The sequence below is a fragment of the Carcharhinus amblyrhynchos genome, chromosome 25 (genome assembly GCF_965287045.1).
Source record: "Carcharhinus amblyrhynchos chromosome 25, sCarAmb.v2.hapA, whole genome shotgun sequence".
NCBI lineage: Eukaryota > Metazoa > Chordata > Chondrichthyes > Carcharhiniformes > Carcharhinidae > Carcharhinus > Carcharhinus amblyrhynchos.
In genome coordinates this window covers 2,841,372-2,857,720 of record NC_137348.1, presented here as the reverse complement: position 1 = coordinate 2,857,720, position 16,349 = coordinate 2,841,372, and the positions used below count along the sequence as shown (strand labels likewise).

The following is a 16,349-nucleotide window of genomic DNA, read 5'->3' as shown; positions in this document are numbered from 1 at the left end:
TTTAATATTCCTGTCCCTCACAAAATTATCAATTAGCTTTGAATTTTGCTGGAGTTCAGACAAATAGTGGGGTGGATCTCAGATTTATAAAATTCTAACAGGACGAGATAGGCTAGATGCAGGGAGGATGTTCCGGATGGTGGGGAGAGTCCAGAGGCAGGAGTCATAGTCTGAGGTTTCGGGATAGACCACTTAGGACAGGAGTGAGGAGACATTTCTTCACCCAAAGAGCGGTGAGCCTGTGAAATTCATTACCACAGGGAGGAGTTGATGCTAAATGCCCTGGTCTTGGTCCCCAGTCATGTCAGAGACATGGCGCTAACTACACAGTGACAATCAGGGTAGAATCTGAGAGTCTGGATCAGGACACAAGCAATCCCTGCCCACTTGCTTCTGGGTTTTGCTTAGCTGGTAAAACATTAATTCAACAATATTTTTCAGGTTCCTTTTTCAGTAAAAGTTAACAATGACAGACTGGTCTGGACTTCCTTCCCGATAGTCTGGGTACAATTAACCCTTTGGTCAGTCAATATATCCCCAGTTCTGAAGTATTGCTTGTGAAGTGCCTGTTTAACACAAGAACCCCCTGGGGAGTCGATGGTCTAGTGCTATTATCACTAGATGACGAATCCAGAAACTCAGCTAATGATCTGGGGACCCGGGTTCGAATCCTGTCACAGCAGATGGTGGAATTTGAATTCAATAACATCTGGAATTAAGAATCTATTGATGACCAGGAAACCATTGTCGATTGTCGGAAAAACCCATCTGGTTCACTAATGTCCTTTAGGGAAGGAAATCTGTCATCCTTACCCGGTCTGGCCTACATGTGACTCCAGATCCACAGCAATGTGGTTGACTCAACTGCTCTCAGGCAAGTAGGGATGGGCAATAAATTCTGGCCCAGCCAGCAACACCCATGTACCAACAGTGAATAAAAAAACCCTGCATTTTTGGACAGCTGCTGGATTGTCCTAACAAATCCAATGAGGTGACTCGTCTCCCTGCTGTCCTTACACAGTCTGGGTCTACACATGACTCTAGTCCCACACCAACATAGCTAGTGCTTAATGATTCTCTGAAAAGGTCACTCAATTGTACAAAAGTGGTTGAAGGAGGTAGCTCACCAACATCTACTCTCAGCAGCTAGGGATGGGCAAAACAGCAGTCTTACCAGTAATGTCCACCTCCCACTATTTAATTAATAACATACTTTAGTAAGGTCCAAGGTGATCAACGAGCCAACATTGTCATATAGCCATGAGTCAGGACCAATCCCAATTTGCTCACCTGTCTGTTTGAGTTTTTTTAATCAAGGCAACAAATGGCCTCGCTGCCCCACAGATTCAGGGGCTGAGTACACAAACAAAAAGTGTCCCACTGCAGTAGAATACGACACCCTGGATGCCCCCGTCTCTGTCCCCATGAATGTGGACCTGAGGTCCAGTCACAATCATAACGTCAGCTGGACATTGAAGTGAGGAGATGTGAGGGACTGCAGGGAGACGGTGGCACAGTGGTTAGCACTGCTGCCTCACAGCACCAGAGACCTGGGTTCAATTCCGGCCTTGGATCATTATGCAGAGTTTGCACATTCTCCCTGTGTCTGTGTGGGTTTTCTCCAGGTGCTCCAGTTTCCTGCCAAAGACATGCGGATTAGGTGGATTGGCCATGATAAATTCTCCCTCAGGGAATCTAGCGAGGATAAACGCATGGGGATAGGGTCTGGGTGGAATTCTGGTCAGTGCAGACTCAATGGGCCAAATGGCCTCCTCCTGCACTGTAGGATTCAATGATTCTAAGAGCAGAGTTCAGGTACAGAGGCTGCTGTCTCTTACTCACCTGGCCACCTGGTAAGTCACAACCAAACGACAGATCAGTGACAGAGACATCAAAGGGCTGGTTAAACACTTTGTCGACCACTTCATCTGTAACCTCCTCATTGGCGACTGCTTCGCCTGAGAAAGAGTGCAGCTGAGATTCTCCAGTACTGTCCTCACTCTCTCCATCCATGTCCGTGCACTCAATTCCGTCCTCGGAATCCTGGTCGGGGTCTCCCATCAATGGTCCGATGGTGGTCTGGACTCCCCGTGGCGGCAGTGTAGCTAGAAAGGCGGGCAGTGTGAATGCGGAGAGGAATCGGGATTTCAGGAGCTGGTAGGCAGGATTATTGTGCAGGCGGGCAGCCACCAGTGTCCGGGCTCCCTCCAGTCTCTCCCTGGGGTCAGTCCCCTCAGGAATGGCCAAGCCGGACAGATTCTGCTCCAGGACTCTCTTGTGTAGTAGCAGCTTTGAGAAGGCTCGCAGTGTGCAGGAAGAGGGTGGCAGATAAGGCAGGACAGTGGGCATGCCTGGCACCTGCACACCACCCTTACCCTGTAGCCAGTCTTTCATTACTGTATCCTGCTCATGAGACAGAAGCTTAAAGTTGATAGAGAGTCTGTCTGGCTGTGGGTTTGACAGAGGTTGAGCCAGGCTGCTGGGACCTACACTCATACAACGAATATCCGGGACTCCCTCTGGCAGTGAAGGCCCTCCACTCTGGTTAAGGTGCACAGAGATGTTGGAGTTAGTAGAGGTGGCTGGTAGCAGCTGTCCAGGCAGTGTTGAGCTAGTGGCCAGCGTTAGAACGTGGGCTGAAAGCAGAGGGGGAGGGGAGGTCAGTGGCTGCTTTGATGCTGCTTTAGTGGTTTGCACTGGAACAGAGACACAGCCATCAGCTACTGCCTGACTGCCTGAAGGGAAGCAGAGGGCAGGTACCTGAACCGGAGTGGCCACTGACTGCTGGTTGCCTGAGGGCACCATGGAGATGGTCAGGGTGGTAGTGTGCTGAGAAGAGGAGGGCATGGCCTGGTTGGCTGGGGCACAGAGCTGGCTTATCGGATTGGATACAGCAGTGACTGAGCCTGGAGGGACATAGACTAAACCTTTAGGAGTGAGCATGGCCATGATGGGTATAGTAGAGTTGGACAGCATCAGAGGAACCATCACACCATTGGACTGCAAAATGCTCGGAGCCACTGGCATTGGGGCGATTGGTTTCAGTTGGCGGGTGGTGCTGGCAGTGCCAACTTTAACGGGCGGAGCAATTGTGTGAGAGGACACGGCAGGCTGGACTTGGTTGCTCTGCGGTGTTGTCCCTGGGGCATTCGATGGCGAGTGTTGGCCCAATGTTGGCTGCCCAGGGGCACTGGGCACTGACTTGTCACAAGCAACTTGCTGGACTGAAGAGCGACCCAGAGGCTTTGATCTCCTCCTCGGCAAGCTGGTTTGAGCACGCGAAGGTGGGCATGTTTGCCTAGATCCCTGGAACACTTGGGCAGCAGGCATCCTGCTGGGTGAGGCTGTCAGCTGTGCCAGTGCTGCCAGTGACTGAGACACAGCGGTGGTGGCACAGGCTTTGGCTTTCCGTTTCTCAGCGAGTAACTCCAGGACGGTCTTTGGCTTGTTCCTTGGAGGGGCAGAGCCCAGCTTAAACTGAGTGACTTCCATGGTCTGCCCGTTGCCTACGTTGATGGTGCCATCTTTTACCTGCTGCAGGGAGCAAGGGCCTGGCCTCGACTGGTCAGCATGCTGCTCCTTCCCTAGTAAGAGGAAGAGAAGAGCAGTGAGAGTGAGAGGCAGCAGGAACGAAGAAAAGGAAAATGATTCCATTGAAGAGAAAACCAAAATTAAACTTCTGGCATCACAGAATCTTAAGGAAGCCATTCAGCCCATTGGATCAGTGGTAGCAGTGAAACGTTTGCTTGTGGACACTGACTGTTAGCCTCAGTTTAAAGAGCAGAGACCCTCTCTGGGAGATTCCCCAATCCAATTCTGATATGTTTCACAAGGGAAGGTTCACCAGCCACTGTCCACTGTTCCAATAGAAAACAGTGAATGCACGGCAGAATGGGTTTCACCAGCAATAGGAAAACTCAAAGCTGGTCGCTTGGAGGACAACCTCCTGGGGTTGGTAGGGGTGGACTGACCACCAGCATCCACAAACTCACAACCCAGTGACCATGGGCAGCAGCACGGGAACACAGCAGCTTCCCTGGTTGGAGCTGGGTACCCAGGTTTAGCTGGGGGATGGGAGGAGGTGCAGAATGGAGGAATGAAAAATAAAAGGCACTTTACTGAGAAATTCACAAATTAAGTGAAGAGAAAACATGCATTCGGAGATGTATTTTCTAAGATATTATACCTGCCAAACTTTGTGCATCTTTGTTCATCTGAGAGAGAGAGAGAGAGAGAGAGGACATGGTGAGGATAAACTGACACTTCCCTAGCACAGCGTGTAACCCAGTACAATACAACCCATCAGTATACAATTTACCATTAAAATAAAAACAAAGTGAGGAAAATTAACAACAACATGTGACCTGCAAATTTAATCAGCTATTCGACTGTGACAGGGATCCAGCCTCAGTGAGGCTTGTATTTTCCAGCAGAAATCGCTGGATAACAATTGGGTGCAATTTCCAGCAAACCCAGGGGCACAGAAGCCAATGTGGACAATATCACTGGCCTGGATGGGACTGCCCTGGTTTAAGTGGCTCAGTTAAACTCCTCAATCACTGGGGCAGTAGCTGTGCCCTACCAAACAGCTGCAATCTTGATCAGGGCCTACGTTCACTCTAAAAGCCTTCATTCATCTCACATCTGCCCAAGCACCAAACTTCCGCCCTCGCCCTCTACGTATGGCCGAGTAATAAAGTCCCTTTTGCCCAGTATCTAGTTTGCACAAAGCCTCTCCCCATTGCTGCTTTGCCAGTTTGCTGTAATCAAGTTACCTTTTCTTTTATGATCTGCATGCAGCCGTTTTTGTCAATCCGAAGCACCTGTAATCAGTACAAGGACAGAGTGAGCACTTGGATCTTTCCTGAAAGGGTTAATTCAGGCTGGCTACTCAGACCCATACAGCACATAAGGCAATTAGACCATGGTAGGCAGCACAGTTAAGCCTGATTGTGAATGCCCACAAGCATTCATTTCCAGCAAGAGGCACCATGCACAAACGCTGGCCATCACTCTGAACGGGGGTAAATCACAACATGAGAGCTGATTGGTGGAGAGCAATTGGAAAGTCATGTGAGTGGAGTCAACCTTGACCAATAGGATCAGGAAAAAAACTGCTCTCACATCAGGCAACAAGAACTCGACAAACACACCACGGTGTTAGATACAGAGTAAAGCTCCCTCTACACTGTCCCCCCATCAAACACTCCCAGGACAGGTACAACACGGGGTTAGATACAGAGTAAAGCTCCCTCTACACTGTCCCCCCATCAAACACTCCCAGGACAGGTACAGCATGGGGTTAGATACAGAGTAAAGCTCCCTCTACACTGTCCCCCATCAAACACTCCCAGGACAGGTACAGCATGGGGTTAGATACAGAGTAAAGCTCCCTCTACACTGTCCCCATCAAACACTCCCAGAACAGGTACAGCACAGGGTTAGATACAGAGTAAACCTCCCTCTACACTGTCCCCCCATCAAACACTCCCAGGACAGGTACAGCACAGGGTTAGATACAGAGTAAAGCTCCCTCTACACTGTCCCCCATCAAACAGTCCTAGGACAGGTACAGCACGGGGTTAGATACAGAGTAAAGCTCCCTCTACACTGTCCCCATCAAACACTCCCAGAACAGGTACAGCACAGGGTTAGATACAGAGTAAACCTCCCTCTACACTGTCCCCCCATCAAACACTCCCAGGACAGGTACAGCACAGGGTTAGATACAGAGTAAAGCTCCCTCTACACTGTCCCCCATCAAACAGTCCTAGGACAGGTACAGCACGGGGTTAGATACAGAGTAAAGCTCCCTCTACACTGTCCCCCCCATCAAACACTCCCAGGACAGGTACAACACGGGGTTAGATACAGAGTAAAGCTCCCTCTACACTGTCCCCCATCAAACACTCCCAGAACAGGTACAGCACAGGGTTAGATACAGAGTATCCTCAGTCTGAATTTTAAGGACACTCATTGCTGAACCAGTGAGCGTTTTGCTTTTCCCGGAATACAAATGCGCATTCCCAATTTACTGGCACAGCATTAAGCACAGGCTGCCAATACAGACCAGAACAAATTCTGATGTTGGCAAGAGGACAGATGTTTCCACCCAGTTTTTCACAGCTGGTTTCAAACCAGACCATGACTCGGCTCAGTGCACACATTATTTGCTTTAAAAAACTCAATAGCCCAGAAATTCCTTACCTGTATCAGGAGTGCAAAAACAGGTGTGCTGCTTAAACCGGCCATTTCCAGCCTCTCACGGACAAGGTCAACTAGATGGGGGAGAAAGAAACAGCTTGAGAAATGACATTAAAACTCAGGTACTGCATCACTTCCAGCAGGTGCATGACCCAGTTGGATATCAATCTCTCGTGATGGTTTTGCCCCAAAAAAAATCACACTATACTGCACTCGCACTGCAAGAAATGCCGCCTTTGTCTTGTTAAATTTATTTTCTGGTTGCCAAAGCAATGAGGTCCTGTAGGTGAAGGTCTGCTGCAACATTGTGGGAGCCACCTTTTGGGATTCTACATTAAATGAGGACCACCCCCTCCACATTGCCCTCTTGGTTGGATGTAAAAGAAGCCATTGTCACTCCCAGTGTCCTGGGCCAATATTTATCCCTCACTAATGGGGAGGCCGTGGCCTAGTGGGATTATCACTAAACTATTAATCCAGAAACTCAGCTAATGTTCTGGGGACCCAGGTCTGAATCCCACCATGGTGGAATACTAACCCAACCTCAAAACACTTCACATTGTGATAAAGCTGCTGTGTATTTCCAGCACTTTCCATTCTCAGAAGATCACAGTGGTGTAACTCAGTGTTCCCCACCAGGGAGCAAATGTAGGTCAGGTAGCTCCGAGACAATGAACTCTCAAGTTTGTACCTGGGGTAGCAGGGGCTTGGACGATCTGAACTTCCCCTGGAGTGTGGGATGGGAAGATAGCTAGAGAGCACTAGACTAGACACAGTATAGGAGTAAATGAAGGACACAGCATACAAACACTGTGTAGCTTCATGCTGAGAATGTCACATGAGGGGGGATACATGAGAACGCTGTGTCAGTGGATGTTTGCTTCATAAGAATATAAGAACTAGGAAGAGTAGGCCATTCGGCCCCTCAAGCTTGCTCTGCCATTCATTAAGGTGTAGGTTGATCTTTTCGTGGACTCAGCTCCACTTACCCTCCTGCTCACCATAACCCTTAATTCCTTTACTGTTCAAAAACTCATCTATCCTTGCCTTAAAAACGTTCAATGAGGTAGCCTCAGCTGGGTAGGGAATTCCACAGATTCACAACCCTTTGAGTGAAAAAGTTCCTCCTCAAGTCAGTCCCAAATCTGCTCCCCCTTATTATGAGGCCATGCTTCCTAGTTCTAGTTTCACCCACCAGTGGAAATGACTTCCCTGCTTCTATCTTATCTATTCCCTTCATAATCTTATATGTTTCTATAAAATCTCCCCTCATTCTTCTAAATTCCAATGAGTATAGCCCCAGTCTACACAGTTTCCCCTCATAAACCAACCCTCTCAACTCTGGAATCAACCTAGTGAATCTCCTCTGCACCCCCTCCAGTGCCAGTATATCCTTTCTCAAGTAAGGAGACCAAAACTGTACACAGTACTCCAGGTGTGGCCTCACCAGCACCTTATACAGTTAACGGATGTTAACTTCAGGATGTTAGAGAGGAATGCAGCTGGAGATTCTTGTGCCATAAACCATCTCAAGCTGCCAAGTTATGTCTCACCTCCCCTTTGACTGAATATCTTTCCTTTAGTCCATCGGCACATCTCTGTAAGGAGCTTCTTCTCCAGGCTGGCAGCCTGTATCTGCCGCACGGTCTTCCTGGGATCCTTTCGGCCTCGCAGAGGCTTTCGTGGGGCTTCAGCCGCCACTGGGCATGGAGTAATATCGGGCACGGCTGGATCGGACATTCCATCTGGCACAGCCAGTTCCGTCTATGCAAACAAAACAAAAGGAAGTAACTAAGGATCTTTTTAAAATTCTGGTTCCTCCTGCCTTTCTCCACAGGTGTACAAGTGGGTTACCCACTTGGTCCCAGCCTCCCACTCCCCAGACCGTGGGCAAGCGAGGGTTTAGCTTTCTCTGTAACACACCCTCACCTTATTTCACAACATGGTATCATGGAATGTTACAGAAGAAAACCGTTTGGCCCATTCTGCCCATGCCAGCTCTTTGAGGGAGTGATCAGATTAGTTCTACATTTCTGATCTTACCCCAAAATGCTGTAAATTATTTTCTATCCAATGCAGCTTTGAAATGGTTATTAAATCTGAATCACAGAATCATAAAATCTTACAGTGAAGGAGACCATTCAGCCCATCAAGTCTGCGCCAACCACAATCCCACTCAGACCCTATCCCCATAACCCCATGCATTTACCCTAGCTAGTCCCCTTGATACTAAAGGGCAATTTAGCATGGCCAATCCACCTAACCCTTACATGTTTGCAGCACGGGAGAAAACCAGAGCACCTGGAGGAAACCCACACGGGGAGAACGTGCAAAGTCCACGCAGACAGTGACCCAAGGCCGGGAATGGAACCTGGGCCCCTGGCGCTGAGAGGCAGCAGCGCTAACCACTGCGCCACCCCACCAATCTGTTTCCTCCATTCTTTCAGGCAGCATACTCCACATAATACAATAAAGTTCTTCAGCCTGGTTACTGCCTGCGCTGACAGAGGGTCACACTGTTATACTGAGCCTTGCCCACAGACAGTGCTATTGCACTCACTAATAATCCAGAGCAAATGATACCCCACCTGCCTCCCCCCCACCCCTACCCCACCATAATGCTGAATGCCCAACACAAGAAAAGCTCTCAGGTGAGTTGACAAGAGTGAAGAAATCTACTGGGGGAAGGAGGGGAGAAAGATCAAGCTACTTCAGAGTGCCAGAACTCTAATTTCAACCCTCCCAAAACACTCACATTTTAAAAAACCCTCCATGAAACCAGCAACATTACAAATAAATGATAAAGGATGCGTTCTCGTTTTACTCACAAACACCACACGTAAACTCTCAAAGAACAGAGTTTGGTAAGTGGTGCAACTTCTTCCAGTCAGGACTCTCACCTCTATCGGTTTCTTCTCCGGTTCACTGGTTTTTGGGACAGCACTGTTCACGCGGGACTGGTTCCCCCAGATCCTGCTGGATTTGGGTCTCCCAAGACGGTTCTGACTTTCGATCTTCACAGTCACTGCCTCACGGCCCTGCCAATTTTCCAAATTCTTGGCCAGCTCGTTATCAATGACCGGGACCCATCGGTCCACATCCAACACGATGGACTCGGCAACATTCCAGCGTCGCACCCTCCTCTTCTTCCGTTCCATTTCCCGGGCTCTCTCTCGGTCCTCCTCCTCCTCCTCCTCTTCCTCCTCACCCACCTCCTCCTCTGACTCCACAAGCTGGAGTTCCTCAGAGGAGAATTCCGACGACTCAGAGCTAGTTTCCCATTTCTTCTTTCTAATGCGTTGCTTTTTCCTGGCTTTCTTTCGGGGCTTATTCTCAGCCCGTTTCTTAGCCTAAAAATAAATGAACACTTGTTTAAAAAAAAGACATAGAACACTACAGCACAAACAGGCCCTTCGGCCCACAAGTTGTGCCAATCATATCCATACCTAGCAAGCCATAGAACTATCTGTAACTCTCAATCCCATTAAATCCCATGTACTCATCCAGAAGTCTCTTAAAAGACCCCAGTGAGTTCGCCTCTACCACCACCGACGGCAGCCGATTCCACTCACTCACCACCCTCAGTGAAAAACTTAGCCCTAACATCTCCTCTGTACCTGCTCCCCAGCACCTTAAACCTGTGTCCTCTCGTAGCGACCATTTCAGCCCTGGAAAATAGCATCCAAGAATCCACCCTATCTATTCCTCTCAACATTTTATAAACCTCTATCAGGTCACCTCTCAACTGTCGTCTCTCCAGGGAGAAGAGACCTAGCTCCCTCAACCTATCTTCATAAGGCATGCCTCCCAATCCAGGCAACATCCTTGTAAATCTAAAGACATTTGCAAAGAAAGGGCTTTGATTTTCTGATTTCATTCACAAGTCAGGGGACAGCATGGTGGTTAGCACTGCTGCCTCAGTACCAGGGACCTGGGTTTGATTCCCGGCTTGGGTCACTGTCTGTGTGGATTCTGCATGTTCTCCCCATGTCTGCGTGGGTTTCCTCCCACAGTCTGATAGATGTGCTGGTTAGGGTGCATTGACCCGAACAGGCACCGGGATGGCGACTCAGGGTATTTCGCAGTAATTTCACTGCAGTGTTAATGTAAGCCTTAGTTGTGACTAATAAATAAATTTTATTAAAAAGCACTTTTCAGCCAATGAAGTACTTTTGAAGCATAACCTCTGCGGTATTCTCTGGGGACAGAATCCAATCGACTGAGTTGTTTATGCTTTCAGTGTGTTTCAGCTCAAGGGAGATGACCAGCTGTGTAGACGAGGGTAGAGTCGTCGTTGTAGTTTATATGGATTTCAGCCTTTGAAAAGCTCCCACATGGGAGCTTTGTAAACAAGGTAAATTCACATGGGATACAGACTAATTTGATAAAGTGGATTCAAAACTCACTCAGCTGTAAGAGACAGAGGGGGGGGGGTGACAGAAGCTGCTTTAGTGAGTGGAAGCCAGTGTCCAGTGGCGTACACAGGGATCTGTGTTGGGTCCCTATTATTCATCAATTATATAAATGACATTGATGACTATGTGGGGAGTAGGGTCAGTAAGTTTGTGGATGACACAAAGATTGGCCGGGTGGTTAACAGTGAGGCGGAGTGTCTTGGGCTGCAGGAAGATATAGACAGAATGGTCAAATAGGCAGATAAGTGACAGATGGAATTTAACCCCGAAAAGTGTGAGGTGATACACTTTGGAAGGAGTAATTTGACAAGTATTCAATGAATAGTAGGACACTAGGAAGTTCTGTGGAACAAAGGGACCTTGCCGTGTTTGTCCACAGATCTCTGAAAGTGGAAGGACATGTTAGTAGGGTGGTGATAAAGGCATATGGAACACTTGCCTTTATCAATCGAGGCATAGATTATAAAAGCAGGGAAGTCATGTTGGAGTTGTATAGAACTTTGGTGAGGTCACAGCTGGAGTACTGTGTGCTGTTCTGGTCACCACATTATCGGAAGGATGTGATTGCACTGGAGGGGGTGCAGAGGAGATTCACCAGGATGCTGCCTGGGATGGAACATTTAAATTTTGAAGAGAAGTTGGATAGGCTTGGGTTGTTTTCTCTGGAGCAGAGAAGACCGAGTGGCCTGATCAAGGTGTACAAGATTATGAGGGACATGGACAGAGTGGATAAGGAGTAGCTGTTTCCCTCAGTTGAAGGGTCAGTTACGAGGGGATATAGTTTCAAGGTGAGGGGCAGGAGGTATGGGGGGTGGGGGGGGATGTGAGGAAAAACCTTTTTCCCCAGAGGGTGGTGAGGGTCTGGAATGCACTGCCTGGGAGGGTGGTGGAGGTGGGATGCCTCACATCCTTTAAAAACATCCAGATGAGCACTTGGTGCATCGTAACATTCAGGGCTTTGGACCAAGTGGGAGATGGGATTCAGTGGAAGTTCAGGTGTTTCTAATGTGTTGGTGCAGACTCGATGGGCAGAAGGGCCTCTTCTGCACTGTGAGATTCTATGATTCTCATCAAATCGCAGACAAACGCACGTTTAAAATATTGCCCACCTCTGTCAGCTGGTTAGCTGGCTAACAGCTTTTACTGGAAGTCAGTACAGGGATAGCGGACATCAGCTGGGTCTGAGCGTCCCTGGGATAAAAGCACTCCAACACAGAAACCCCCAGCCCAAGCGTACAGAGTTTAACCATCCTCACCACAGCTGACATCAGTCAACACATCATAGGCCGAGATCGAACCAGAGGCTTAGCTGTATGGTTCAACACAACCAGCAGTTACTCATTCAGCATGGTAAAAGTCTGAAGAATGTGTGCAAAGGACAACAATTGGGAACCACTGATCATTACTCGGGACAGCTACTGCCACCAGTCAGAAACAACCATTAATGGATCAGGAAAACCCAAACTTTGCAAGTCTGTAGCAACTTCATCACAACAGGAGCATTCCAGGGCAGTCCATGGTGAAGCAAAGGATTTCACAGACAGCTGTAGAAACAGGAGCGAAATCACTATTTACAGACTCTTACCCTCAAACCTGATATTGCTCTCCATTTGTGGAGGCATTGCATTTCTGTTCTTCCCACCAACTCTGCCGCGATCTTGGACCATTTACCTGTAGAAAACGCAAAGACACATTCAAAAGACAGTACGAAATAATACACCATCTGGAACAGAGGCATGTGTAGCATGTACTGTCTCCTGATGCCACCTCAGGAGGCTTGGGCAATAGGGTAGTCGCAGACTCAGGACATGTCTTCAGTTCATGAGCTAGGGAACAGGAGGTGGTGCTTGTCATGTGGAGCAGTAGAAGTCAGTTTCCTGCTTCTTGAATCCTCAAACTGTGACCCCTGGTTCTGGACACCCCGACTCTCAGGAGCATCCTTCCTGCATCTATCCTGTCCAGTCCTGTTAGAATTTTATAAGTCTCTATGAGATTCCTCCTTATTCATCTGAACTCCAGCAAAAACAATTCTAACCTAGTCAGTCTCTCCTCATACATTAGTCCCTCCACCCCCAAAACAAAAGACAGCAGCGTGCTTCTGTTTAGTGTGAGCCACTCAGATAACTTGTGAGAATTTACTTCACTTAGTTTCATTTAGCAGTTGGTTAGAAATTGTTTGAGCTTTTTATTGCTTTCCAGGTGAGCATCTTAGGCTGTAAGATGCTATTGAATGATGGGTAAATTAAGGGTATCCAAAAATTTGATAAAGGCAAATCTGAAAATTTACAGGGGTGTTAATTTTGGCCTTGGGTCACTGTCTGCGTGGAGTTTGCACATTTTCCCCATATCTACATGGGTTTCCTCCGGGTGCTCCGGTTTCCTCCCACAGCCCGAAAGATGTTCAGGTTAGGCAGATTGGCCATGGTAAATGAGTTGGGGTGGAGGTTCTGGGGATAGGGTGGGACCGGGTAAGATACTCTTTTGGAGAGTTGATGCAGCCTCAATGGGGCAAATGGCCTCCTCCTGCCCTACAGAGATTCTGTGGTTCTGTGACAGAGTGCACAATGAAAGGAAAGACAGAGTCACGTGTACCATGTCCCTTAGAGTCATAGTCAGAAAATGGGGCTTAAAGATGGAGTGATGTAAAACAGCCTTTCCTGATTGTGCATGTCATATGACAGCACGTGTTACATGATTGTATATGACAGCACATGTTACATGTATGATTGTATGTGGCAACACTTCTCTTACCAACTCCATGTTTTTCAACCAATGCTCTGAAATCTCTCTCTTCCTCTGGTGACCATTTCCCTCTCCTGACTTCATCATTCAGTGTGTTCCGGAACCTGTGAAAGACTGCACACAGTCACTGCCTAATCCACAACCAGACACTATCCCCTACCCTTTGGCCAGCCACCACCTGAGCCCTTTCTCTCACCCGGCCAGGACAGTTTGTCTCCCCCACATCAGCCTCTCTACCACCAGCTTTCTCGACACAATGACACCCAGCACCAGTGGCTCAATGGGCAAAACGGAGGCCGGAGCCAGCCCTCAGCTTACAGCCAAGGTCCTGCCCAGGCCCACGCACCAACTTGTGCCCATATCACTGATCCTGAGCATGAGGGCACAGCACACCACTGGCCTCAGTTTGTCTGGGTATTTTTGGGGTGGTTGAAGGGTCAATGTGCTGCAACGCTCCCTATCGCCACCTGGCAATCTCTGCTGGAGTGTTGGTGTTGGGTGAGGAACGAATGACTGTCGGGTGCCATACCGAGACACACAGGACACCGATCAGAACCTGTGATATGGGCCAATACGCTCTTCCCTGACAGCAAGTCGCTGCTCTAGAAAGATGGAAGCACATACCTGCCTCGGCATTGAGAGTCCAGCCTCCCAGGCACCTCCTCCTGGATCTTGAACCAGTCCCGCCCTCCGTACTTTGCCACAGCTTTCAAGAGCAGCTGGAAAACAAATCATCACCGTAAAGATCTCCATCATGAACCCCCACAACACCAGCACAAGGGCAGCATTAACCGTCAAATCTTCCCCCACCACATTATCCACCAGGTGTAAGAACTTGGAGAAGCAAAGCTATTGTCACCACTCTGATCCTTCCTGCGATGGGTCCAAAACTCAACTCCCTGATTTTATATCTTGGAGCTCCAAACACAAACTGAGGATTTATTGTTACAAACATGTACAGCTCAGGTCATTTGGCCCATCCAATCTATGCTGGATAGATGGAGACATTTAAACTAAGGACCTGCCTCATTGCGCGCAGCCCCAAGGAACTGACCTGATTCCGTTCATTACACCCAGGGGTTTTACAGGGCCAAGGAAACAGATTGCAGCAGGTGAAGGCTAATTCTATCCACTGCCATCCTTGGTGTAAGGTTCAGTTAGGACAAGGCTGGGTTCAGTTACAGGTTAACCCACAGGATTAGGGCCCTCAGTCCTAATCTACTATTCTTCAGTAGAGACACCAATAAGAGACACTCTAACCACTGCCCCATAACATTCAATGGTGTTACCATCATTAAAACCCCCACTGTCAACATCCTGGGAGTTACCATTGCCCAGAAACTCAACTGGACTTACCACATTAACACAGTGGCAACAAGAGTAGGTCAGAGGCTAGGAATACTGCAGCGAGTAACTCACCTCCTGACTTCCCAAAGCTCATCCACCATCTGCATGACACAAGTCAGGAATGTGATGGAATACTAGCACTTGCCTGGATGCGTGCAGCTCCAAAAACACAAGAAGCTCAACACCATCCAGGACAAAGCAGCCCCGTTCGATTGGCAACATTTACAAATATTCAATCCCTCCACCACCGACGCTCTGTAGCAGCAGTGTGTGCACTATCTACAAGATGCACTGCAGCAACTTATCAAACATCCTTATCAGATTCCAAACTCATGACCACTTCCATCTAGAAGGACAAGGGCAGCAGGCAAATGGGGACACCACCACCTGTAAGTTCCCCTCCAAGCCCATCATTCTGACTTGGAAACATATCACTATTCCTTCGCGGTCACTGGGTCAAAATCCTGGAATTCCCTCCCTAATGGCATTGTGGGTCAACCCACAGAACATTGGCTGCAGCGATTCAAGGAGGCAGCTCACCACCACCTTCTCGAGGGCAACTAGGGATGGGCAATAAACTCTGGCGAGCCAACAACGGCCATGTTCAACAAATGAAGTAAAAAAAATTCTTCAATAGCAAGGAGGTAATGCATGTTGATTCACGGCCTCTCTACTTGGTACGTGGCTCAGTGGGGAATGGCCAGTGAGATAATTTACCTTATCTTCTGCTGGTGTCCAGGGTCCTCTCTTCACTGTGGGATCCAGGGTCTTTGACCAACGGTACAAAAGCTGGCTGCTATTGCGCCCCTCCATAAAATATGCAACTGCAATGAAGAACAACATTAAATTATAATTCAGCATTGAATCCACACGCATCATTCACACCAAGAGCCTGTAATCTGTGTCAGGGGAAGTTCCCATCAAAAAACTGAGTGGTTAAGGGTAATTGCCTCAGTGGTACACGGTTTACTCGCCCCATCTCTCCTGAAGAGGCTGATGTGCGCTGGAGCTCCCTCCTTGACAGCACCTTTGAAGTCCCCTCATCATACAGAATGCAGTGGTCTGATAAGGTAGCTCACCATCATCTCCTTAAGGGGCAGTTAAGGATGGGCAATAAACACTAGTGTTGCCAGTCCACATCCTGAGAATTAATTCATAAAATGTGCCTGCAGTGACCTTTCTCCAGGTGAGTTTTGGCAGTCTCAGACCATGAGAAATGGAGTATTTCTGATTCAGTCTATCCAGGGTTCAGAGTGATTAGGACTGGGCACTGTGGCTGATTTCCCTCTGCAGAACCCAGGTCATCTGCACCTTCTGCTAATGGCTGAGCCAGTAGAGATAAACCAGCTCAGCAAGGAACTGAACTGGGAACAGTGCAAGTCTTTCAGAGCCAGCATCATCTAGGAGGCCGGGTGGTTAGCTACTGAGCTATCAAGGAGAGATCCTAATAGACTTGGGAACAGAAACCCTGCTTAATCTTCCATCAAAAATAGGAGGTGGCCATTCTGATCCTCTGTTTCATAACTATACTCCCACACTCTTCCCAAACCTCTTGACATCATGGTTTAGAAATCTATTTCCTTCTTAAATAGTGACTTGCCCTTTATAGCTTTGTCGTAGAGAATTCCACAGGTTCACCTC

General features: G+C 48.3%; 1 protein-coding gene across 3 annotated transcripts in view; it reads right to left on the bottom strand.

The window, feature by feature from the left end:
• snapc4 (small nuclear RNA activating complex, polypeptide 4) overlaps positions 1–16,349 on the bottom strand; it is a 43,195-nt gene that overhangs the window by 4,872 nt on the left and 21,974 nt on the right. For all 3 annotated transcript variants that reach the window (XM_080211865.1, XM_080211864.1, XM_080211866.1), the window contains 10 exons: positions 15,426–15,532; positions 13,986–14,080; positions 13,371–13,465; positions 12,205–12,290; positions 9,105–9,554; positions 7,758–7,968; positions 6,208–6,278; positions 4,776–4,823; positions 4,187–4,214; positions 1,843–3,584 (listed from right to left, as the gene is read on the bottom strand). In XM_080211865.1, the coding sequence (XP_080067991.1) occupies positions 1,843–3,584; positions 4,187–4,214; positions 4,776–4,823; positions 6,208–6,278; positions 7,758–7,968; positions 9,105–9,554; positions 12,205–12,290; positions 13,371–13,465; positions 13,986–14,080; positions 15,426–15,532 (2,933 nt within the window). The remainder of the gene's footprint in view (positions 1–1,842; positions 3,585–4,186; positions 4,215–4,775; positions 4,824–6,207; positions 6,279–7,757; positions 7,969–9,104; positions 9,555–12,204; positions 12,291–13,370; positions 13,466–13,985; positions 14,081–15,425; positions 15,533–16,349) is intronic.